This window comes from Dicentrarchus labrax, unplaced genomic scaffold (assembly GCF_905237075.1).
Source record: "Dicentrarchus labrax unplaced genomic scaffold, dlabrax2021, whole genome shotgun sequence".
Lineage (NCBI taxonomy): Eukaryota > Metazoa > Chordata > Actinopteri > Moronidae > Dicentrarchus > Dicentrarchus labrax.
In genome coordinates, this window is record NW_026136715.1 from 21,499,276 (window position 1) to 21,523,757 (window position 24,482).

At 40.7% G+C, this 24,482-nt stretch overlaps 3 protein-coding genes across 3 annotated transcripts in view; 2 read left to right on the forward strand and 1 right to left on the reverse strand.

The window, feature by feature from the left end:
- Nucleotides 1-275: 275 nt before the first annotated feature.
- On the forward strand, nt 276-7,947 carry cunh1orf174 (chromosome unknown C1orf174 homolog). The gene is made up of 4 exons (XM_051424917.1): nt 276-572; nt 5,465-5,536; nt 5,621-5,992; nt 6,177-7,947. The coding sequence occupies exons 1-4, from the start codon at nt 561-563 to the stop codon at nt 6,315-6,317; spliced, it is 597 nt and encodes a 198-aa protein (XP_051280877.1). The 5' UTR covers nt 276-560; the 3' UTR covers nt 6,318-7,947.
- On the reverse strand, nt 7,158-11,042 carry dffb (DNA fragmentation factor, beta polypeptide (caspase-activated DNase)). Its single transcript, XM_051424909.1, has 7 exons — nt 10,871-11,042; nt 9,862-9,988; nt 9,566-9,751; nt 9,294-9,373; nt 9,038-9,211; nt 8,658-8,758; nt 7,158-8,437 (listed from the first exon to the last, which is right to left on the reverse strand). Exons 1-7 carry the CDS (start codon nt 10,991-10,993, stop codon nt 8,188-8,190), a joined length of 1,041 nt encoding a protein of 346 aa, XP_051280869.1. The 5' UTR covers nt 10,994-11,042; the 3' UTR covers nt 7,158-8,187.
- A 1,259-nt stretch (nt 11,043-12,301) lies between these two features.
- Nucleotides 12,302-24,482, forward strand: part of nphp4 (nephronophthisis 4) — a 156,701-nt gene continuing 144,520 nt past the window's right edge. The window contains exons 1-3 of the mRNA XM_051424893.1: nt 12,302-12,344; nt 12,436-12,615; nt 13,292-13,429. Of these exons, the coding sequence (XP_051280853.1) occupies nt 12,439-12,615; nt 13,292-13,429 (315 nt within the window). The 5' untranslated portion in view covers nt 12,302-12,344; nt 12,436-12,438. The remainder of the gene's footprint in view (nt 12,345-12,435; nt 12,616-13,291; nt 13,430-24,482) is intronic.

Sequence of the window (24,482 nt, forward strand, 5' to 3'; positions counted from 1 at the left end):
CTGTCGAGTAGTCACCTCACATGACCCACTTAAACCAAAACCGACCCAAACCCAGCGCTGTAAACCGAGTCAACTAAAGCAGTCTCCTCACATATGTACACCGACACAAACACGGTTTATCGTGTACATATCTTTACATGTAGCACAGAGTAGAAAGGAGGTCCACCTTATGATGAGCTAACAGTACAAGTATTGAGTGAGAGGGCGGAAAAGCGGAAGCGGGCGAGTTGGCCTTCAAAATAAAACCATGGAAAATCTTGTAAGGATGGATAGCGGGGGTGTATCAAGTCTTAGAAATGTCAACATAATGTATTTACGTAAAGTAGTCAAGCAGAAACTTTAGACATATAACACAGAGCCAGCTGGAGCAGACGGTAACACTGCAGTATGGACGGAGACTCTCTGACCTCTGCGTGAACCTCAGCAACAGGAAATACGACTCCACATATCGTTCAATTACTGTGGTTAGGTAGTTCGACTGCTCTGAAAGCTAACAACCAACAAGAGAGTCGAAACTTCAGTCTCGGGGTCGCTCAAATACAGAAGCATTACGCCGGCAAATGGTGCACAAGGTAAGGGTATAGCGAGACTATATATATTATATATATGTTACCGGCTGCTATGCTTGTGAACGAGTTGCCGGCGGCAGCTTATAGCTTTCCAGCTAGCACTATATTAGCTAAGTTGTAGCTGATATATCGAGGTCGATTATCAGACGCGGTTTTGATAACTAACCCCAACTAACTCCTGTGAGAACTTAACGTTTCCCATCACATCCAAGTTTGTGTCATTGTAACCTCAGACGACGCTGAAGTCGTTGTTGTGCCATGTGACTCGTTTGTTTATGATGCATGACCTGAGTTATCTCGCCATGATGTCTTGTTTACCGACTGTGCGCCTGGAAATGTATTGTACGAACTTCAGTTCTGCGTATTCTGGTTAGAACTAACGTTAAATGTAACGTTAAAGGAATAAAGTTAATTTATTGGAGGTTTCTGAGTCGTCGTGTGATGTTACATTCAGGGTCCCCACGCGTCATGGAAATCTTGGACATTTAGAGAGTAGTTTCCAGTCATGGAAACATCTGGACATTGATACACGTGAACAAATATCCTGGAAATAATGTATGTTGTCCTGGAAAAATGTAGTTTTATCTCAGCCCCTCACTCAGAGCTCCTACATGCACAGCAATGTTAACTGTGTTCATAATTCATCTCCTACAAAATAAAAGTGTTTGTTGCACGTAGAATTAACTAGTGATGGGCAAATGAAGCTTTTGTGAAGCACTGAACCACTTGAGCCAATTGTTTCAAAAATGGGTTCACTACTTGAAGCTTCAGTTACAGTGACCTCTACTGGCAAAGTGCAAGGCTGCAGTCAAATTAGGAAGGCTAGTTGATGGACATGAGGCTTTTAATTACATACTCGCATGCACGCACACGCACCCATCTAGCGAGCAGTGTTTTTGTAGAAAACACCTCTTGTTCTGAAGCATGTTTGCTTTGATCACCCAGGGATTTAAAGTGTATTTGCTTTGAAAATTCTTATCTATATCATGTTCTATTTACAAATAAAGATTGATGAATGTGTGTATTATGTTATTGAGGAGAGAATGCTGGGGAAATATTGAATAGGTTGGGGTGTGCTTGTGTAACTATGACAGGAGGGGATTGGGAACAGTCAAAGATTTTTATTAAGGTACATTATTTTTTCAACGGTTTTTGGATTGAGCCGGTTCCTTTTTTTGCTCACGATTTCTCCACATTTGGAGAATACTCGCTCACATGGAACACTTGATGCTGGTGTGCATAAAAATTGTTTCGCCAATATATACAAATGAGGGTACACATTTCGATGTTTGGACCAGTAATCTAGTGGATCTTCAGATCTTTCCAGTGGTGGGTCAACCATGTACCGCTGCACCTCTACTGTGGCATCAGCTGTGGCATTCCTTGCCCTCCTGGCTTCAGACGCATCTCTATCCAAAGTTGCCCAAAGGTTAATATCTGAAAGACAAACATGATGGCAGTCATCAGTACTGAAAGCTTTCAATTTTTATCTAATTTAACTACTTATTTACTTTATACTTATTTACTACTCTATTATAACATTACCTGTGGATGGTGGATTTCCAACATTTGCTGGTTGATCTGATGTGGAAGGCTGTTCCTCAGTAGGGGTGTCTCTTATTACCTGGGAACACTGTGCAGTCAGGCGTTTTACTGAGGATTGTGCTTGTACTTGGTTGTAAAAGCCTAGGGTTTTAAATCTTGGGTCCAGCAATGTTGACAGGTTCAGTGCAGTTTGGTTCTCTGTTGTGTCAAATTTGTTGAGCATCACCGACACCAAGTTCTGTCCCAGTTGTTTTGCAGTGTCATGGCTTATGTTTCCCACTGTGTCATATAAGTACAGCATCAACATCTTTATCATAGGGATGACCTTTGACCCTGAGACCCTCTTCTCCTCTGACAGCTCTACTGTTGCCTGGTAAAAGGGGCCCAGCAATTGCAGGCATGCAGAAGCTGTCTCATATTCCTCGGAGGACAGAGGTCTCACATCTGTTTTCAGCGTTGCAAGAGCTGCCCCCACTGACTGTCTCTCTTTAAAAAGACGTTGCAGCATTAGGAAGGTGCTGTTCCAGCGTGTGTCCACCTCCTGAATCAGCTTCATTACAGGACGGTTCATCTGCTCCTGCACTTCTTTGAGCTTTTCTCTTGCTGTTGTGCTGGTTTTAAAAAGTGTGACCACTTTGCGTGCCCTTGTGCGAAGGTCTTGTAGGCCAGGAGTCGCATCAAGAGACTTCTTCACCACTAAATTAAGCGAATGAGCAAAGCAAAGTGCATGTCTTAAATTTAAGCTTCTGACAGAGGCAACCATGTTAGGTCCTGCAATTGATGTTACTTTGCCTTCAATGCTCCATTCTTCCATGAGAGACCTCGTTGCAGCAGTAATGTTGGCAGCTGTATGGGCTTCAGGGAAAGGCAACACTCCCAAAAGCACTGTGGCCAGCTTCACAGACTCATCCAGATAATGGCACGTCACTGCTAGATATGCGTCCATATTAATGGAGGTCCACATATCCGCAGTCAGGCTCACAGCCTCTACCCTCTGAATTACAGCCTTGGCCTTTGTTTTCTCCACCTCATACCTCTGAACCACCATGTTCTTCAGAGCCCGTCGGGATGGAAGACTATATGTGGGATCAAGTAATGCCACAAACTCCTTGAAGCCACAGTCATCCACGATGGAAAAAGGCTGCGAGTCTTTCACCACCATATTGACAAGAGCTTCATCTAGCTTTCGCTTTTGGTCCACTAAGAAAGAAAGAAAGAAAGAAAGAAAGAAAGAAAGAAAGAAAGAAAATAAGGATTTATGTGAAATTGCATTTCTATGAAGCAGGTCTATGAGTCATGGAATACAGTCATATCATATTGTGTTAGTGTGTCTAGTTAATAATGATATAATACATACCTTGATTTGTGTTGCCCTGGTTCACAGCAGCTCCATGCTTGGCAGTGAAGTGCCTTATCATGGAGGAAGTATTGCCATTGGACCTGTAGAGAAAGCAATTTGTAAATAAAAATGTCTATACAGCTATAGCCTAATGGCTACACTAATCATACACATTATTTTAGTGTGTTGCTACTTAATATAAACTTGAGATGGACCATAGCTATAGTAGTGTACTGGTAGTTACTGTTGTATATGTAACTTTACTTTTACTACTTTACATATTAAACAGCACACCTACCTTATCAGGAGCGACCAAATTGAAGTGTTCCCACATGTTAGAACGACCTCTCTTCCTGGCTGGCTCCATAATGAATCAATACAAACGCAATGAATCAATACAAACGCAATGAATCAATACAAACGCAATGAATCAATACAAACGCAATAACTCTCCAACTACGATAACAACCCACAAATTGTGCATTGTTTAGAGCGTTTATAAAGTGTTAATGGCGCTCAAATTCAAAACTGTTTCAACCTGTCAAAACTGTCTCAACCTGTCACCTGTCGGAATCGGGGCAGTGAATCACCTGATTGGACCACGAACCAGTCAGCTGATTCATTCAGGCAACGAAACAGTTGCTGCTTCGGACGTCATTTGTCACGTGATTTTTTTTCGGACCAAAGCAAGCTTTGAAGCAGTGGTTCTATGGAGTTGTAGTTCAGGGTTCGAAGCACGTATCGAAGCTTCAGTGTCACACTGCCATCACTAGAATTAACGTCTCAACGAACACCTTCACTTTCGACAAGATACATTTTCTGAAAACTTTCTTAAACAAACTCTACTTGTTTTGAACTGTTACTTATGGGCTGTGGCCAAATTAATGTCACGGTGAGAGAAAAACTGTAGTAAACTTCAACATGAACCCAGCATCATTATAAAGGGAGGAATACAACTGGAGATAAATGTGTCAACACTATGTCTGCTGGTAAATTATATGGCAGTGTGTGAGCAAGAGCTGTTCTGTATTGTCAAGAGAAAACTCCTGGAAAATGATTTCTTAAAGAGTGTGAACAATGGTTTAAACAATGTATAAAATTGTGAAGTGTTTCTGTTTCCTCTTTAACATTGTGTGATCTGAATCCAAAATGTAATTTGTCACTCAATATGTGAGTGGAGGACACAAATATCGAGACGTTGCCGGATGAAAATACCCCACAGACTTTCACAGTCATCAATGTTGGACAGAAAAATTAAGCATCAACATTTCTACACAGCCATACATCTTTGTCTCAGATGTACACAGAACATCTCAACATTGTAAACACATCAGAAAACCACCTAAAGCTGAAAATAACAATCCTTAATGTAAGATGTTATCAGGCAAAGCTTGCAGGCCACTGTCCATCTGCGCTGTCATGCTACACGCCACATCTGTCAGCTGGCTGCTTTTCTGCCATCTTTTTATGTAATAACGAATCACTGATCTCTTAAACTAGCACCTCTTTTCTACATCCACTTTTACAGTGTAACAGATTTATGTGTCTTCTGCTGTTGTTTTGTGTTTCCTGGGAGCTGACTAAAACCATGCATAACATCATTAACATGCTAAACTCAAACAACATAGTGATTATCTGAGGCAGCCTTTTCAAATGCTCACAGACGTACCTCAGATAGCCAGCTTTATCTGTTCGCTGGTATAGACTTTACATCTTTACAACATCCTGATGCTCTTAAATTGAGGTTTTAAACCTGGCTCGCATTAAAAAAAGCCCAATAAAATGAAGCTAAGCCACTCTTACATGCCTGTGTTTTGGAAAGTTACCCAGCTTGTGATATTGTTAAAGCTAGAGAAGCTCAGTGAAAACATTTAAATAGTCTTAGCAGGAGCCCCGGAGCTGCTGGGATAATGACAGCTGCCTCCCTGTCGACTGAAACCATCATTAACACATTTCTATAACAGAACATTGCCTCAAGGGATTAAACAAACCTCATTCTGTTGCTTTGCAGATGCCTGGTCAACTTGACAGCTTGAAGCCCAGAAAGAGGAAGATCAGCGCTGAGGTCAAAAGCTCCAGAAAGGTTTGTTAACTTGAATACAGGAGAGAACAAGTTCACACTTTAACTGTATCATCCTAACCACGGTCTTTAACATTCTGTCACCAGGCTTCTGCGACAAGGAGGAGATGTATGAGAAGTCCGAAGAGGCACTCGGCAGCAGAGAGCAGTTCAGCGGTCGGCGGTTACAGTAAAGCAGACGGTCCCCTGGAGAGACTCTCTCGCATCAGCTGTGAATGCCACCAGTCTGCAGGCAGGAGGAGATGCTCGGCGTCACCAGAGCTCGAAGGACAGGAGGGCAAAGAGAACGAGCTGAGGACGGGGCTGGATATGGAGGGCTGCAGAGTGAACGGCACCTCGGACAAACAGGAGCCCGAGGACATGGAGTGTGAAGAAACCGGCAAAAACATCTTCCCAGATGACGACAGTAATCAGATTCTTCCTGTGGAGCAGTTCTTTGGAAACCTGGACACTGTGCAGGTGAGGCATTACGGCTACTGCACGTGATTGATTAGCTCAGACTGTGTTATGGAGTGTAAAGTGTGTTATATCAGGGATATTTCTGAGGCTACATTTGAGCAATAATGTGTACAGTTTGTGTTGTTTTGGTGAAGATGACGTCCATGCTGAATGAATCACAACACCGACTTTTTTTATTCTGCAGGACTTTCCGCAAAGATCGTCGGCGACTTCTGCCCGTGGTCATAGGGAGAACAGGAGACGACATTACTACGCACGAGAGGACAGCGATGAAGAGGAGGCGGGCCTCAGCAGTATGCAGCACGACGGCAGAGGGGACGCTTAATGAGGAGTGACTGAACTCATAACCGTGGTGAACTCGAAGTTGGACTCAGCACTTAGGAAAAACGCATTTAATCAAGTTTAATCAGTCATAACGAATATACCACGTGTGGCCATGCTCATCAGTCACTGCGATGTGAGCACGGTCAGCGTGAAGCTGAATCTGCAGCTGTCAGCCGACCATCGCTCACAGACAGGCCAACATTATGAGGGTGTATTTGCCTTAATCCTGCTTTCAGTACCCCGCTGTGTGCTGAAAAAAAACCTTGAGCATCACATAAGTTTTACACAGGTATTCATGACTTTAACTGTTTGAAAGCAAGTTCTTGATGGCGAACTTGGAATTTTTAGATTTTGAACTTGTTGAGGACCGTCCAAATGCACAAAAATGCCAAATTGTTTCCATCCCGTAACATTTGACCTTATGCCTGAATATTATCTTTCACTTGATAATTAGCGTAGCTACATTAATGGGGTTCGTATAGCCACCTGTGATGAATACATACAGTAGCACTTGTTTAATTATTTATTGCTGAATATCTGCTCACGCTACCCCTAGTTCAGTTGTGTTTTGTCGTATCTGGAGTGTGTGTTGGCACAGCACTTTATTCAGACAAATCAGTCCACATAACAGTGTGCTTCATCATTTGAGAGCAAGTTTGCAGCTTGAGATTAGCCATGAGAGATGGCAAACACTGCTGGATTAAAATAATAAATCTACAAGTGACAAGTTATAAAATGTACAGTGTAAAAGTCACATAAAAGCAGCATATTCATAGATATCATGTGCTGGCTTCAGACTATAAATGTGGTGAAGGAGGAGGGTACACACGCCAAAGAGCAGTTTCATGATGAGAGCTTTTAATATCACATATTCAGTGTTTTAGGATGAAAGAACCATAGTTCACTAACCTGCGTTCACACTGCAAGCCTTAGTGCTCAATTCCGATTTTTTTATTCCAATTATTTTTCTTTGGCAGCTGTCATTATTTTTTAAATGTGGCCCATATCAAATTCCAGCGTGAACAGGTCACAGTCCTGAATTGTCTACAGTAACAAAGTCACATGTATCCTGATTGAGATTGAGGTCGCATTGCAAAAAAAAAAAAAAAAAAAGATTCCATGTGATTTGCTCTGTTCACACTGTCATGAAAAAATCTGATCTGAGTCACATCAGAGCAAAAAAGGCCACTTTCACCCACAGTGTGAACGCTCACATATGCTCATTTATTTTGGCAGCTGCTTAACATACAACACATCTGTACAAAAATAAATATCAATGCAGCTAATAATTTTCCCTGATCAGGATTGGTTCATATTTGCAAACATGACATCATGTACGAACGCTGTATTATAAAAAAAAATAACATTAAGGTTACTGACAAACCCTTAAACCTAGTAATTGCACTAGTGCTGTTCCCATCTTGTAGTATTTTGTATATATTGATTGTTCTGACCACACAGTCAAATGTTTTATATATTTTTACTGCCTTATTTATGCAAAAATGCTTTTCATATTCTCCTATGCAACTCTGTGACTGAGTGAATGCCTCAAGCAGTCATTGTAATCTATTCATGCTTTTTACATCATTGTGCCAACACAAAGAACAAATAAATGTTTTTCATGATTTCAAGGTTTGTTCCAGTGTCATTGCTTGTCCCTAACAAACAACTGCCAAAAAGTATAAAAGCTGGTTTAGAAACATCATAAATACGTAAAAAAAACCAACAACAAGTGAGGTTAAAAGACAGTCACCTTGTTGTGGAAGTGGACCTGAGATAATTATTCACAGAACTGATCAGTATAATGCACCATGTGGTCACAGTTCATACAAATTAATACAAATCTTCATAAAAGTAAGAGTTAAAAATATTCACACCAAGCGCCTCTTCTTCCCTTTGGCCTGTTGTTTTCCTTTGTCTGTGTTACTGGCTTGTCTGAAAATCTTCTTGGTGTCACACAGCAGGTTGTGAGCTCCTTTCTTGTGGCACACGATGTGAACCAGCTTCAGGTTTTCCCTGGTGAACAGCAGGCGGTAGAAGTAGTTCAGGTTGACGTCGGCGCTCTTGTGCTTCTGCAGAGCTTCCACCAGAGCGGGAATGACCGACCTCTTCTTTTCAATCCTGCACACCAGATTAAGAAGAAAAGTTTCAACGCAGCAGTGAAAAGGCTGTGTAAGGCTCATACAGCAGGTACAGACTGCATTTTAATAACGGGAAGAAATGGGGTCAAAAGGCTGATGTCTTCACAGTGTATTTAATTACCCCACCATGTGGTCGGGCTTGTTTTTTTTTTTTTTCTTTTTCTAATGAAATGCTTTTTAACTCCACTTAAGTGTCCAACCTGTGGTCTAGATTCCATGTGCTGAAGATGATCCTGCTCTCTCTGCTGCCGTACGGGTTGATGGAGTGGAAAGACTGGCACACTTCCTGGTCAAATGATCCCTGAGGAGGCAGCAGAGAAGAAGAGTTTAACTGTAAAAATGGTCAAAATCACACTGCAAAACATTTTTTTGGTTTTCATTGGGGTCCATAAGTAACACAACTGACCTCAGACGAGGTGTAGTGATTACAAAATGGTTGTAATTGGAGAGATTCGTGACAGGCAGATGCCAGAGTGCCAGTCGGTTTTGGTCTCAGATTTCAAAAATGTGTCTGGGGCATGCCAGTCTGCGCGGAAGTCATGTAGTCTGCATTACATTTTCTTAATAATTCAGCTAATACCTGGCAGGTAAACCATCCTTCCCGAGTACAGAGGCGATCTGGCTCCTTTTCAGTCCTGTCAAAGTAGCAGCCATTGTACTTTGCAGTCTTCAGCATCTCCACCAGGCACTTTGACGCCTTCAGAAACTCTGCCTTGACTTTGGCCTTCTGTATGCTTTTGGTGGCATCATCGACCTGCGGACAGAGACAGGAAACCAAACCGTGAGGATATGATACCAGACGGCTGAAGTTTCATTCATAGAATCAGGAGTTCCACCTCTTTCACGTAGCCTCGTATCCTGCTTTCACAGTTGTACTTCATGTATGCAGACTTTGTCTTGAACCGAGCATCGACACCTGAAACGAAACCACACTTAACAACGAACTTAAACCTCAAGTGTTTTTTTATGGTCCACAGACACTTTTTTATTTGTTCTTTCTGCTTTCATTTAATACTAATCAGAAGAAAATATGAATCACTTCACGACCAATGTTACCAAACACAGAAAAATGTCAGTGTTGCTGCAGAGTCTCCACTGGACTTTGTACCTTTGAACCAGTCTTCATCCTCCTCTCTGCTCTCCAGCTCAGATCTATCCTCCAGGTTCAGCAGCAGGTCAGTCAGGATTTTACGCCTCTTAGGAGACTGCTCATCAGACAGGAGCCCTTTTGCCGCTTCGATGAGGCCGTCGGAGTACCGGCCTGGGCTCAGTAACTGACCAATGTCACACACAACTGAAACCAGAAGCACAGGGTTTATAAGGGTCAGACAGCAACACTATGTGGCTCTAAACGTACAGTTTGTCTCTCCCCCCCCCAATTGTGTCTGAGGTTGATTCACCTACCTCCGCTCCATGTCTGATCTCTGGAGAGAAGAACAAGTTCAGTGTTGTCCGGGAGAGTCGGGAAGAATTCCTCCGTCACTTTTGTCCCATCAGAATACAAACAAACATGTGCACCAGAAAGCGGCAACTGGAAATAAGGACAACATAAGATTATACACTTATGAGAATAATAATATAAGATGTTCACATTCAAGTTAAAGGTAGAACAGAGATATTCTCTCTTTCTATCCCCCCAAAGATGTTCATTTTATTTTAATTGTGTCAGACAAAGCCTATTTGGGTAGAATGTATTTATTTAAATGGATTTTGTCACAATATTGAAAAGGGAAAGCTCACTAACACTTACTATCTCTCACTCATTGTGTTACACTATGACCTGTGATACCCATCCATGGACAAAAGAACAGGCTGCCCTGAAGTGAGGACAGGCTTGTGTTACTGTCAGCTACATTCCTATTAAAAGATATCTTACAGTTTTTACAGAATGTGCAGACAATCTGGAGACAACTTATACAGACTACAGTGATACTACAGTGATAAATGTATTTCTTCTTTCTAGTTCTGTCAACTCCTTTGAGATCTCACATTGCAGGCCTATCTATGACACAGTCTGTTCAGATTAAATGTATCTTGTGTCTCCAATATGTGTGTCTGCAGAGCTCCTGAGTATAAATAAAGTTTTTTGTCTCATCTTACATGCAGATAACTGTGTCAGGAACATGTTAGCATGTCTCTTGTGGCTCAAAGTCGTCTGAACATAAACAGTTTGGAGATTCCCCAAATCTTATTCTAGGTGAAGATGACCCTAAACTAGTTCAAATAACGTGTCCGCAGCTCCCTGAAACAACAACTTGTGTAGCAGCTAACAGCTGTGTTCCTTTTGTTTACCAACAGTGTTGACTTTTTCTTTCTTTCTTTCTTTTTTTTTTTTACATATCCTTGGCTCGAAGAAGAGAAAGCGGAACCGATAACTTGTTGAAAAGAAACCTGAAGACAAATCCGGGCTCACCTGTAATATCTTGCAGCCTTTTTTAAGCAGCTCCTTCACATCTTTTGCTGCAACTCCGTACTTTCTGTTCTGATCACAGTTCCTAATTTTAACAGCTTTATTTTTCCCGAAGAGTCCGAACATTGCACTGTTTTCTGTTTGTACCTACCGCTTCCGTCTTCTTCTTCCTCTGAGGCTGATACAGGCAGCGGTCGCGTGTTGCTGCCCTCCAGTGTTTCTCTTCCTGTATTGTCTTTGCTCGATAGGAAGCTTCTGAGTATGATGGAGGAGGTATTCAGGTATTTTACTTGAGTTAAAATAGCTATACCATTAAAAAAGAAAATCCCCATTACTGGTCAAAGTTCTGCAATCAAGCCCATCTACTATAATAATGATACAACACAAGTATTATATTATATGGTAACAGATGTAGCTGGTCAATGGGAAGTTAGTAAAAAGTACAGGTACCTCAAAATTGGCTCAGGTACTTGAGTCAATGCAGATTGATAACTGATGTTTACATTTAAGAAAGTGCTGAACTACATGACATGTCAAAAATAAGATCTGGCACCCAGAGGAACCTAAAGCAATAAAGACAAAGTTGTGGCCTTCTTCCTAATGTGCTCAACGTTTTAAATTCACCATACTTAACCTCTTGGCTGTCTGAATGGCTTTTCCTGAATTATTTATAATGTCTATTTTGAACATTGTACAGCATTACTTCCATTGAAGTATCATCCTACCTTGGCTGTATCTGATATTTTTGGGATATTGTCTCTAATAGGGATACAGTTGCAGCCAGGCCGGCCATGTCAAACAGTAAGTGATTGAACCCCCCTTGTCCCAGACACACTGAAGTCAGATAAGGCAGACCATCAGCTGAATCAGGACAAACAAGGTCTAAACATTATGCTCCTAAACTTTAGCAGCCAGTCACAAGAAATTATCTCACATTTGCAATAAAAAGGGCCACAAACTTTTTTCCCATATACTGTAATGAGCTTGTAATGTACTATGTTTCCTGTCACACACTACCAGGACTACTACTAATATGAAACACAACATAACATATTTATTATAATCATTAAATAATGTTATATTTATTATAATTTGCATATGGCACTAAATAAATGTGGAGTATGACAGGCCCTGACAATTTCGTTTTTAGTTTATGGAAGAGTGTACACTGCACTGTAGCCCTGCATGGCAACGTGAACATTACCATAGTAACTGATGCAGCGCGATGGGAAATACCAAATGAAAGGTTAAGAGGTTGCGAGACAATTGCGGATTTCTGTTTGGATGTTTACTGAAGGGGTAAAACGTGTAATTGCATGAGCACCGTCTTCGTACATTAAATTCCTACTACCTGTATTACTCTTATTACTCGAGAATACTCCTGAGGGAATCCTTGATGTACGGGTATAACCCCCTCTGCACTTAGTAGGAGAATCCGATTTCAATATGGCGGCCGCGGGTTTGAAAATCTAAACGGGTGAAAAGATCATTATCACACTAAAAACTCGGTTTGTGCGCTATATTTATACATTTGTTGTAATGGCACTCTCATTCTGTATTAACTAAAGGATATGGTCAAAACAGAAGACGTATCCGCCATGGCGGACGGCTGGAGAGAAGTGTTTGAGAGAAGCCGGTTGGTACCCCCGCCCAGCCAGACTATTCGCCTGGCTGTGGAAAGCCACTTCACCCAGTCCCAGGGCTTCCAGCTCAGCCTCAGCCGGCTCACCACACCGCACCTCCCGCAGGTGACTGCTCACAGCTAACGCTAAATGCTTGGTAGAGATGTAGAAACAGTTCTGCTTATGGCAGATATGCGGTGGTGGTCAAACGCACATAAATTCTGTGTAACTTTATGTTGTGCTAATTTGTGGAGTAGAGTCTTGTGTCTTTGGGCTGTCATTAGCGAAAATATGATAACGGCCATTAGTATCTCACCCCTATCACTTTACTTAATGAAACGCCACCGTGTGTCTGAAGAGAACTCGCGAAACTCCCTCCAAAAAGTTTTATAATTAAATGTGACATTGCATTTGATCAGTCAGTACGTTGACCAGTACAGAATACCAGTGTACGCATGCTATTGGGGCTCTTGTAAATTCGGTTTAGAGATAATCCACAAAACACTAGTGCAGTTAATCTTTCCAGCCATAACGGTCTCACACCGAGGCAGCAAGCAGTGGTTGTTATTAAAACCTCTGAGATAATAAAGATGCTTGTGGTAACTGCTGTGCTACATCTATGCAGAATTTAAGGTTTGGATATTGTACAAAGATCTTTGGGGAGGTTTGCTGAGATGTTGGGTAAATGTTAAATTGGAAGATTTGAAGGTTTTTTTTTTTTTTTTTTTACTTTCTCATACATCCATTTTTTTTTAGGGTGAGCATTAACTCTCATATGGGTGTCTTCTGTTTTCACTGGCAGGAAACATCAGATGGGGACCAAAATGTGACCTACCAGCTGCGAGTGACCCTGTTTGATAGAAAGCACCAGCACTTCTTTGGGAAAACATGGAAGAGCCGGCCTCAGAGGATGAAAAACACCAAGATCTCCTTCAATGAGGTATATTTATAATATGCACTTGCACCCCACGGAAGTAAGGCCAGACAACTGGAGATGTCATGCAGCTGTAACTTACTGCTGTTAGGTTTTTAGAATCTATTTTAAACCCCTCTCGTGTTGTGTTGATACGCAGTGGGTTGATGATTATATGGTAAAATCAATGCTCATTCAAGCATAAATAACATTCATTTAGCACAGCCATTATTGAATTAAAAGCAACTCAGAAGCTCCACCACTCAAGGCTTTAAAGTAGCAGTGATGATTGGACTGTGTTCTGCTACGCTCTTGAGATGGTGCCAGCCCAAACACAGCGAGTTACAAACTTCCCTGATTGCCAATGAGTGTTTCCACTTGCATCCAACAAGTCCCATGTTTTACTGTAAATGATCCAGTCCATTTTCCCACCCTGCAAGTTGAAGATGAGCACATTTTAATGTGAAGTAACAACTTGTGACAGTTATTACAGGGGATTATCCAGTCCAGTTAGATTTCTAGGTTAAGAGATTAATATATTTAAAATGGGTCTTAATCACACAACGATGCAATTATGTCTACTATGCAATTTAGGAACTTCTTCTTAAAGGCCTTTAAAACCTGGCTTAAATGTATTTCTCCATAACTTTAAATTGACAGTAATGAAGACACAATAACAAAGTTTAAGTTGAGAAATATAACATCCAGAAGTTTAATACTTGAAAACTCCTTCATCAGGGCTGTGTGGGTGGGGTTTGATCAGATTTAGTTGACAGTGATCTATCACTGATGATATATACAGGAGATTAATACAGAAATGAGAGTGAATATTTTTGACTAATGCAGATAAGGAAATACCTGAAAAAATATATATGTAGGTTATCACATTGATAGAATATTCATCCAGTACTACTATACAGCATTCCTGCTCACCGTTTGGCAAAATTGCCCATAATGACTCAATCCACCCTGATATATTTTAGGGAGAGCCTACCAAGTGCAATAGTACTTATATGATAGTCAGACCGATGTCAATCAAGCACCCCCTGTGGACAAAAACGTTAGTGTAGGCATTAAGAATAACTACATTGAAATAGCTAGTCTTCTTGCTGTTGGCCTTATTTGTTTATGTATGTCATGTAGAGACATCAGAATTAATTTGACACCATTTCATAACCAGTTAAAAACTTCTTTTTGCACCAAAGCTTGAATCCGTCCTTCGCACCAGCTTCAATAGCAGTGAATTGGAAAACAGAGCAAATATTCCTAGCACGGCAGTATAATGCGACCATCCCTTTCAATGAGGTCTAAGTGCTCTAGTGCTTTACATTTGTAATATGCTGAGGAACCAGGTAAAACCATCTGGTTCATGCCTTTAACTTGTTGTGTGGTCACTAATTGTGAGATGCTGGCAATCATCATCCTTCTAAGTTTTCTCGCTCCCACTGAACAGATGTGATTGAAAAGATGTGATTGATTTCCAGTTTGCATGTACTGGGCAGAGGAATTCAATATCTAATGGTTTCCATAGCAGTATTTCTACCTCCTTTTAATGTGTTCACAGTTTCAACTCATTAGTTCTCTGCTCGTCCTCACTACCGAACAACAACAAACACTTCTGCCATCTCGCTGTCACTGTCATAATGGGTTTAACTCTCACGTTTGACAGGTTCAGCAGCCCTGCGAAGAACCAGCGCCAGTTTTGTATCAGCAGAAACACAAAACCTGTGAGAAGCCCAGTGAATTCATAATGGACCATTTGGCTTAACAGCATCTGTCAATTACCTTAAACATCACAACTAAGTTGTGGGGAGCCTTTCACTGTAGCTGCATTTAGCTTTAGACTGAATTACACTGCAGCACACTGAGGCAGGCAGCCACGCAGGGTCCCGACCACGGTACCACTTGTTCATTTTACAGGACAGACATTTTACACAGAGTTTTCAGCACATTTATGCTCGTGTGGTGAAGGTCTCAAGGACCAGGTTGACAGGGTTTAGAGTTCAGTCTTATTACAGTTAGGAGTTTATATTAGATTTTAAATGTTATTGCCGTTTCTGTTAGTTTGTTTGTTTTAATCTGTTTACCTTTTTTTTTTACATAGAGGATGCTTGTGTTACACTTTTCAGCTTTCTTCGCAATTTAAGTCTATATGAGTACGCTTGTATACGGTGTATATGAGGTAGCATGATCAACTAGACTGGAAACTTTTTATACTTGATCAGTGATGAGCTACGCATGTGATGCTGAATTGGTTGGTGGGTTAATTAATGTTTCAATTGACAGAAATTTGATCAATTACTGTTTTGATTATTGGTTAATAATTTTAAGTCAATTATCCAGTATCTGTAAAAAAGACTGCATCTGAAATAAGGCTTTGCTGCTTTTATCACTTTAAATTAAACTAATTTTGGACTGTTGGCCAGACAAAACCCTAATTTGAAGACATCACATTGAACTACCTTGTGGTAAACATTGTTCATAATTAGTTTGACATTTTATAGCCTATTTTATCAGTTGATTAATTGAAAAAATATCTGAAATCTGCATTGATTTTCTCCATGCACTGACAAAATCACAATGGAGTCAGCTGCTTGTTGTGAGCCTGAAGCGCAGCTCTTTCTGTGATGTGGGGATGATTTTAGTTTTGTTCCCTCATCTCATCACTTTCAGCTTCATGTTAGTGTTTGTATGTAGATTGCATTGCTGAAAGCAGTGTTTATTGTCTACATTATCAAGGCAAACAGATAACTGCAACCATTAAGACAATCGTTTTGGTTTGGTTGGGAGGTAGAATTTGGTGCAATTACATGTAGTGTTTCTCTCTTTCGTGAGTGGTAATATTTCTGCTGCGGTTGAGCTCCCCTGAAGAAGCAGAAACACTACTGGTTTATTGACTTGGGATTTTAAGTGTAATGTACTTTACTGTGTAAGTCAGTGTGAATGAAGTTAGCTGGCAGTTTCATTCAAATATGGGGCTGCATTGTGCAGAAGTCTACAGTCTCACTTTGCTGCACTTTTAATTTCTTTACTCTGAGTCCGTTCAGTAATCATCATTAGATAAAGTGAACAAGGAAACAATTTTTTGATGTCAAACTGTGTGATACTCTTTGAAATATGTGCTTTGATGATGAAATTTCCAATTACTTCTTGAAAATGCTTAAGAGAATTTCGTAGCTATGGAGGGCTTGAGACACAAAAGACAAAATATACAACACTGATATTGAAATATTCCACAAATCAGATTATCGTCATGGTATCCATTCGACTTGAAAGGCCTTCTTTTGTTCCTCCAGTCTGTCATGTTCATGCTTCTTTGGTGGCTTGTTTGCTCTACAGTAGGTAAAGCTAAAACTGATGGCTTCAACCAACCAGAGCTTTTCTAGTCCGATGTTAGGAGATGAGCTCTACCTGAGCAAATCTGTAGCACCACACTAGTATTAAAAATAAAAATGTGTGTTTTTGGCAGGGCTCAAGCCAAAGATGCACAGCACAACACTGTTGGTTAAGAACAGAATTCTGAGAACTCTAATGTGTCGTGCTGGTATAAATCTTGCTTTAGCAGGGCAAAACGACCCTATAAAGCATCCCAGTAATGAATTACTCTATAAAACAACTAGTGAGCACTTCTGGACCTGGTAGTAGTGAGCTCTTTTGGTCTTCAAGAAACAGGAAACAAGCGCAAGAAGTCAACTGAAGTTGCAACCGAACAGCCCTCACGACCAATAACAGGATGTTATTATGTCACATTTTCCTTATATTTAACAAATGAAGGCAGAGACCTCTGAAGGAGTCAACACAAAGTGCTTTAAAATGACAGTGAAGAGTTATTAAATGACACATTAGAATAATTGGAACTTTTTGAGCCGGTTAATTTAGTGAGGAACAATACTCATTTTCTCTGTGGTAAGTAATTTGGAGCAATTGCAACTGCAGCCTCTTATTGTGGTGAATTATTGGATAAATTTCATGCTAGAAACAAGCATTTTATACCTGTGCAGGAACAGGAAGGGGACAAGACTAAGGGAACAAGGAATGCTTTTACTCCATATATATAAATTAAATTTCATTATGGCATTTTTGGGGATCTGCCCTTCAGGCTCGAGATAAGACAACGTCCAGCAGTAATTTATCTGCTCTATTATCTTACCTCCTTCGTGGTCAGAACCCAGAATAAAAAAGCATCGTCATTGTACAACATAATATGGGTGCAGCTCCTAAAAACGGTTTCATTAAATATTCCTCAAATGCACCCACCACCCACATACACACACCTGCTTATAGATAAACAAAAATAATGGAAAGCTCCCAAAAAGAAGTGGCATATTGTACATTTTATGAAATACTACAGCGCCTCGGAGATATTGTTACATGTTATATACAGACATTTACAGACGTCATTGTGTGGAAATAGTTCTCAGTCCTGTGGTGTGGAGTGCTGGGATGATGTTGGGGGTGGGGCAGTGTTTTGTAGAGTTCAGTTCAATGATAGCTTTGGGCTAAAAGCTGTTTTTGAGCCTGGAAGTGAGTGTCTTTCAGGAAGATTGGGTTAAACACAGAACAGCAGACCTGCTGATGGAAAGTTTTTGGTTTTCCTCTTGCTCAAGACTCAACACTTTGCTCAACATTGCCGCTATCACATGGCCCGAACCTTGAACCAGTTGAAAGATGCAGTCGAACTGTCTACCTGCCAGAGGAGTTTCTGATGAAACGGTCATCAGTCGTGAACTACAAAATGTACCTCTATGTAGTCTTATCTCTTGATATTTTCAAGCAACTCCCAGCATCATGTTCGCAATCTCTTCCAACTCATCCTGTTATTTCTTAACAGATATCTGGGGAGCAGCTGGATATCTGTGTTCTCTCTCAATCAAATATCTGAAGGTCTCTGTACATCCTGGTTGGCGGCCAGTCACCCACTGTTTTATGATTGCGTCAGAGCACGGCTGAGCTCCTCTGTAGCTTGCAATGTTGAAGATGGCTGATCTGCTTACAGTGTGAGCTGCTGTACAAGATGTTTTGTGAAAGTCTTTTTAATGGAAATAATACTGTGAGCTGTAGCTGGCTGATAAATGCAGAGTGTTGCATAAGTCTTTTAACAGAGACACCAATGAGTCACAGCTATGGCACATTCTGATTTCCAGTTTTGTCACCATCTGTTTTCTGTCCTTTCCTCTGCTTGATGTTCTTTTGATCGAACAATCTCTCACAGTGTATACGGCCTTACTTTGATCCACCATAATAGTCATAGCCTGTATAAAAACCCACTTGGTATCCCAATAAGCGTCCTAATCCCATTATCCATCCAGGGTAATAATATAAACCACATCATATCCTATCAGGATGATAAAGTGGGCCTGGCCCTCTCTGTGTCGTGCCGCAAGAGCTGCACCAGCTTTTTTATTGGATTTGGCCCGATGCACTCGCATTCATGCTGGTGTTTATGAGTGGCAAATTGCTGTTTGATATCCAAATAATGTCAGAGGGGGTATCCTCTCCTGAGTTACAGAAGCTCAGTGAAAATTGCAAGGCCCCCCCCCCGTCAGCCATGATGGATTGGTTTTAATATCGGGTGAAAAGCAAAGATGCGAAGTGATTAAAGCAAGAGCTCTTACTAGATCTATTTTCTTGCTTTGTCTCTGCATTTCTTTCTTCCCCAGCAGAGGCTAGACGTCTTGACAGCGACGACGTAGGTTGCTTTTTTGTGTCTGCCACTTTAGGCTGTTTTTGAGTTGTCAAGTCTGACTTATTACGCTTTTGTTTTGAAAGTAGAGTGCACACTTGAGGACGGTTTGATAGGTTTGTCAATGCTTTAATGGTTTTAACATTTTGTGAAAGCTGCTTTTATGTAAGGGATGCAGCAAACTGAAAATGTACAACTTTAGTTTGCTTGGATGCACAAAGGGGAATTTAGATTATTGTGCATTAATTTTGACTGGTTTTTGATACAGAGGGAAAACAAGGCCATTTTGTCATGTCATGGACTTCTGCGTATGTGCTTTTAAAAATACCCCTGTGAAGCAAAGTCATTCTACAGCCTGTGGACTAGTGTACCTTTTTATCGTGGTGCAAAGTCAAGTGTGTCCTAAATCACCCAGACTACACCCACACTTTCTCCCTGGTTGCTGGTTTTCTCACACCATGACTCAGATTGTTTGACAGCTGTTAGGATATTTTCTACTTGGTAGCAACCCTTGCTACACTCAGTCTAAAGCATCAAAAGCTTTGGGCAGCAGAGGGCAATGTTGTGCTACGGACAGTGCAGATGGAGGAGTTGAGAGACTGGAGGAGGCAGAGAAAAATGTGCATCTTTTTGCATTGTCTCTCACTGTGATCACTCCATTTGAACTCCCTGCCTTCACAGGGAGCCAGTGGTTTCTTCTCATATGTGCAACATCATCAGGCCGACAGCTGGGCTTTGGAGAAAAGGCCAAGTTTTGTTCCTGTCCGTGCAACCTCTGTTGTTTTAGGTCTCCGAATGCTGTTTGGGATGACGTAGGTAGCACTGCACAGAATAAAGTGGGAGTAGCACACACACACACACACACACACACACACACACACACAGACATGCATATTTTATATCTCTACCCTTTATTCCTTTGTCCCCTCTCCTACCCTTAACCACATGTTTACCCCTAACCCTTATGCTAACCCTCTAACCCGCTAACCCTAAACTAAAGGGAGTAGCAGAGCAAAGCACCGTGGACTGTCATGTCTTGGGTCCCCACAATGTGATAAAAAGAATACCTCTCACCACCATACACACAAACACACACAGCCTTATTACGTGACTTCAAAGCACCAAAAAGCAGAAGACAGTGCTTCACCGATGGGAAAACATTTGAACATCAGTCATGCTGTTCCTCCACTTTTGTTTCTTGAATAGTTGTTCTCTAAAGAGCAAACTGGTTTCAAAGTGAAGAATCCCATATGGTTCAAACTTAGGCTTGGGGTAATGAATGTGTGGCAGTAGTCACATTCATCCTGTAAAGCATAAGTTTTTTCCTTAAAGCGTACGATGGGTTTCCAAATTTAAGCTGTCAGCGCTATAACGAAGCTACAGTTAAAGCCTCCACCTCTCCCATTTTTGCATTGCTCTCTAAAAGGAGACGTACACTCCAGAAAGGCTGGCTCAGCTGAAGAAAACCTCCTCTTTTGACTCGGGTATATTTGTTATTGTGTGCTATATACACAGTGTTTTGCAGTCTATCACGTATGATTGCACACATGATTCACATTTATTCAAGCGTGTCCATTCAGCTGTCACATAGGAAGAAGCTCTGCCCTTTTCTCCAGCGTTTAGAGGAAAGGTGAGATTATCTAACTCTCACGTCTACTCTTTATTTCACTCCACGAGAAAAGAATAAACAATTAGAGAGCGAATGATGTTCCTCCCTGTTGGTACGTTTGTAGGTGTCCTGCATACAAGCAAACATCTTATGCAAGAGGCCCACTGATTCAATTATCTGTCTGTTTAGTTTTGCTGGTTTGCAAATGATGCTGCTTCTCTGATTGTCCTCTAGATTATGGACACCATAGCACTGTGTTAACCCCTTGAACTCGATATGATGCATTCATATACAGATATCTGCTTTGTGGAGAAAAGCTGTGGAAATATAGCCAAAAAGATCCCCCCCAAAAATGTAAGTAAATATAATATATAATATATTTGTTATAATTGTTTTGTTTTTTTTCATTAAAAAAAACATAGAACATGTTTGTTATGGAGTCCTGAAAGTGACTAAATGTAAAAAAAAAAGATTTTTGGGGCTGGAATATATAGTACTACTAACATGCCAATTAATGGCATTTAGTTGGGTTTAGTTGTGCTTCCTCACTGTCACCTAGTGATAGGTATAGATATAATTTTATTGATCTCTGTATCTATACTAGTGCTGCTTAATTATTTTTAATATGTTTTAGTACAATAAATAATAAAAGAGGGACATTATCTGAAAGAAACGAACAGTTACCCTTGTGCAGCCACTGTTATGCATGCTTAGCATTTGCTGGGTTTTCATTCACTTTGTGGATGTTAGCCTACTCTTTTAGCCCACACATTTTAACTGGTTTGGTATAACATTATAAACAACCCCACAATATGGTGACACAATGCTTACAAACGTATCATTAGCAGATGGCTACACGTAGGGAAACAGTTCATTCTGTAAAGCCCTACTGTTAAATAATTGATTGAATGGTGTTTGTGTACAGATAGAGGCACTGACTGCTCTGGAATGGCATTCAGCCCATCCCCTCTGCCACCAGAAGTAGTTAAGTGTTAATAATAGAAAAACATAACAGTAATCCCATTTTAAACAATGAATAGCTACAGTATGAAATGATGTTGGGGAAATGTGCGATATATTAATTGCCCAGCACCTCGTGATCCACCCCCACAGGTGTTTTCACTTTTCCTGATTAGACCTATTTTCAGCACTTGATTGACGTCTCTCGCGCTCTCTAGCTGCACCTGTTACGAGACTCATTCCCAGCATATCTCTGCCCAACATCGACCTCAGCAGAGGTGCAATTGGCCTCTCACGGCGGCCATTTTATCATGAAATTTTAACACAGGTGTTAGCGATAATTACAGTTGAGGTTCCTTTGCATTTAGTGTACAACATGCACAAAAGCAGCACCATGTCTCTGTTTGACCTGAATGGAATGGAAGCTTTATTAGTATCATTGGGAACACATGTGTTTACCATACTGTTTCATGTCAAATGGCTGCTGTAAAAAAAGTCCAGGAGGTATTTATTTATTTATTTTTAACATGTTCACCATCCTAGTTTAGTGATTAGGTATGTAATTGGCACTAAACCCTAGTTAGAGATGAGGCTGATGGAGATGTTATTAGTATTGCAGGTATTTAGTCAAACACCAAAGTATTGGACACCCCATGATGGTCCTAGATGATAAGTCGGGATCACCAAAGCTAATATGGTTTATCTGGAGGGGGACATGAAAGTCTGTACCAAATTTCAGTGCAATTTATCCTATAGTTGTTGAGCTATTTCACTAAAAAACACAAATGTAAACCTCGCTAAACCTTGCTAGAGAAAAAGTCAGAGGATCACCACCATACAGATTTATCCTCTGGGGACCATACATTTGATAATACATTTAAAAGCTGTTGAGATATTTCAGTCTGGACCAAAGTGGTGGACTGATGGACAGACTGGCGTACCGAAAGAGTCATTGTCATCCCTAAAAATGTACTGAAGGCCATTATCACAATCATTTAGAAAACAACCTGAAACACTAGGCATTTTTCTTTTAAGCAGGTTGTTTTAATCAATTTGGCAGTGCATTATTATTTTATTAAATTAACCTGATATTAGGATAACTAAATTGATGTGTAGCTGTGTGGGTGGTGTTTTGCTGTAATGGTGCAATTATCACCTTTTATTTCGTCTTCATGGCTTACACTTTGTAGCTTATGGGCTTTTCAACCTGTTGCTATACATTTATATAACTTCCCGATTAGGCCTGTTCTTTGCATGTGGAAGGCTATAGAGTTTTTCAAGTTGGTGACATGGCATAAACACTCATGCACAACAGAGAGAAATTGAGAGCAATCTGGGCTGCCTCACTGTGTGTGTGCTCAGTTTAATTTGAGATTTATGCACCACACCTGGTTTGAAAATGTTGGCTGTCTGAAAGTGCCTAGCTGTAATTATGGCATCTGTCTGTAAACCGTCAAATTTAAAACAGAATGTTTTTTCAATTCCTGCATGAGCTGTGTGTTAAACAGCCGGTGATGTTAATATGAACCAGCATACAAATTTCTGCTCTGCTGCGCAATGTGTATCATACACAGCTGTATTTGCTGTGCTATTATTGTGTTTTTCATACCGGTATGATTGGATGTGGGGATAGTATTATCAGTCTTTGGAAGTATTCAGCATTCAGCTTCTGTCAGAATTTTGTGCTACATTTCTCATTCGTCATTCATTTTATCTCTACCATTAACGTGAGTACATTGCCACATGAATTTGATTAGATTGAGACCTTTTTATATGAAGTACAGGAAACTAGAATTGTAAAAAAAATTCTATATTTTTCTTACTATGGACAATTAATTTTGCCACAGAGCTCCATTGTTATCCAGAAACTATTAAAAACACATCAATGAACCACACTGTGTGACAATGTCCCTTCGCTTTCATGAATATGGCTGCTGTAGTTTATTTTGAGTCTATCATACATTGTCCTGCTCACTACTGCAACATGTGTATTAATCTGCAGCTGAAAATAGTCCCCAACTAATGGACTATTTAGTATTAGTATAACAACTAGTGCCCACCTATTTAGCAATCAAGCAACTTAAAAATAACTTCTTCAGAAGTAACACATGGGCTCAGGGCTCACAGTATCCACCAGACAGACAGGGTAGGAAAGTCAAACTATTGTAACCCACTGTTGATTTTGGTCTCTTCATGAAATTTGTTGACAACATAACACCAGCCTTGTCCTTTAACATGTTGAAATGTGCTCCTGTATGACTATCCCTAGGGTCCAAAGGAATCTTGTATCCCCTCCATTGAACTGCTAAGTGCTCAGATAAATGGCCAGCAGTAAAACAAGAACCTATATTGAGTCTTGTTATGTTCTGTCTTCCATTCTCTTTTTTCTTTTACAAGGCATGGCACTTCCTACAGTAAATGTAGTGAGCCTATGAAACCTGCCTGTGTGAAAAGCCATATGATTGATGGACAAAGGAGCTGCTATGGCAGCACAGACAGGCCTTCAGCCTACCTCGGGGCTTAATTCCTTCTCCCAACTGGCATGCCACACTAAGAGATATACACTTCAATTATACATGGGGATGGTGGGGGAGCGGACTCCGATGCCTTGCCTGAGAACTGATCAATATTTCAGTTCCAAGGGGACCAAACATCTAGCGGAGCAGCTGCTGCTTAACAGCTTTACACACTGGAGTGGCACACCCCGTAATACACAGCTATATACTGTCGGGGTGTGTGTGTGTGTGTGTGTGTGTGTGTGTGTGTGTGTGTGTGTGTGTGTGTGTGTGTGTGTGTGTGTGTGTGTGTGTGTGTGTGTGTGTGTGTGT